This window comes from Fibroporia radiculosa, assembly GCF_000313525.1.
Source record: "Fibroporia radiculosa TFFH 294 genomic supercontigs, scaffold3164, whole genome shotgun sequence".
In the NCBI taxonomy this organism is placed as follows: domain Eukaryota; kingdom Fungi; phylum Basidiomycota; class Agaricomycetes; order Polyporales; family Fibroporiaceae; genus Fibroporia; species Fibroporia radiculosa.
In genome coordinates, this window is record NW_012133376.1 from 1 (window position 1) to 1,737 (window position 1,737).

The window sequence follows — 1,737 nt, forward strand, 5'->3', positions numbered from 1 at the left end:
CCTCGCCCGCCGCCGCTGGACGCTGTGGCTCCACAATGAGCGGCCGCCCGTCACAGCTCCATCCTCGCGTGTCTCACTCCACCCCAACTGTCGACTGACCGCGGCCCGGCAACTCCCGGCCTGAAGATAACGTGCATCCCCTCGTGCTAACGTCCATCTCTTCGGCCTCGCATCCCCGCCTGCCCTGCGCCTCGCCCGCTTTCTCTATCTCCCACATCGTGCCAAGCTACTTGTCCGCCAAGTCTCCAGGTCTCGTGGACTCTCGGAGCGATGGCCTCGCTCGCTCCTGGATGTCGTGAACGCGTCCACCGTGCTGCAATTGACTGGGAAAAGACTACTGAACATCCCTCTGACTGAAGCATATATTGTGCGGTAAGTACATGTACTGCATTTTTGTATTCGTACGGAAAGCTCCCGAGTCTGCCCAAAATACAACCCACTGACCAGATAGATATATCCTAGATAAATATGGACCAGATAAATACCACTAGAACAGAAACAAATGAGCGGCGCTGTCCATCGCGGTCGACAGCGTAGATCGGAACGAGCGCGGAGACTAGGGATGACTCGCATGAAACGGCGCTCGGGCACGACACCGATGGAAGGGGGAGCCGCGGAGGCTCAGCTCGGTGGCTATGAAGCAGGCTGCGTGCGTCATGGCAATCCGGATCCGAGCGGCGTGTCTGGCACGATGCTGGTGAGGCGAAACGCGCCGTGGGCGCCGTGGACGACAGTCTGGCCGGTACTGTTGATGTTCGCGTATGTGGTAGCGCATCCGAACCCGCAGCCACGGACGAAGGTGATGACGGGATAGCCGACAAACAAGGTGAGGATGCCGCCGATGAGGAGGACGATGGTGCCGATGTTGATGAAGCCGCGCCAGGAGAAGGACGTGCAGCGGCGGTTGTCCTCAAGATAGTAAAACTGGTCATCGTCTTCAGGCTCCTGCTTTGACGCGTCGCCGGGGTCGAAGGCGTAGGGGATGAAGCGGTGAGTGCCGGAGGCGGAGGGTCCGGAAGGGAATTTGGAGCCGTTGGAGAGGGTGAGGAGCATGTCTGCCGGAAGTTGCGCACGTGGGGTGGAGTGGGCATCGAGGATGGGGGGCTTGTCCTCTGCGTCGTCGTGGGCGAGCCTGTAGAGAATCATGGAACCGCCGCGGTCGAGGGATGGGGGCTGGGCGGCGAGCGCGTGGGATTCCTCAGAGGCGACGAGCTGGAAGGGGGCGGGGCTGATGTTGCGGGGATGGCGGACGGAGGCATTAGGGTTGAACGGGGATGGTGACCGAGAGGAGAGCGAGCGAGGGGGGCTCAGGTGGGATGACGAAGGCTCGGGCGAGTCGGGATGCCAGTCGTCAGAGAGGGCTGCCTCTGCCGCGAACGGATCAGGTGGTGGGCGCGATCGAGGCGGCCAGACCGGAATTTGGGACTGATCTGAGCGGACCGCGTCGTCGGACGACTGGCGTGGAGTCAGCATCGGCGACGGCGGCGGCGAGGAAGAAGGGGAAGGGGAAGGGAAGGGTGGAGTGCGGGGGTCGCTGGCAGTCTCTGGCGTAGCGGAGCCTTTCTTACGCCGCATTTTATTTTGAATAGAGACGTTGGCGCGCAGGGATGAGGACGGAGGACGTTTGCCTTGCCTCGATCAATCTCGCTTGTCGTCGCCACATTCCGTTATGATTTCGTACATTGCCACCGCCGACTCCGCCTCGACGCCCTCTCCCCCCCCCCCCCCCCCCCCCAC

The 1,737-nt window shown here is 62.1% G+C and overlaps 1 protein-coding gene across 1 annotated transcript; it reads right to left on the bottom strand.

The window, feature by feature from the left end:
* Positions 1-654: 654 nt before the first annotated feature.
* On the bottom strand, positions 655-1,575 carry FIBRA_04518 (uncharacterized protein; the record flags this gene model as incomplete). Its single annotated transcript, XM_012326313.1, has 1 exon — positions 655-1,575. The coding sequence occupies one exon, from the start codon at positions 1,573-1,575 to the stop codon at positions 655-657; it is 921 nt and encodes a 306-aa protein (XP_012181703.1).
* Positions 1,576-1,737: the final 162 nt, after the last annotated feature.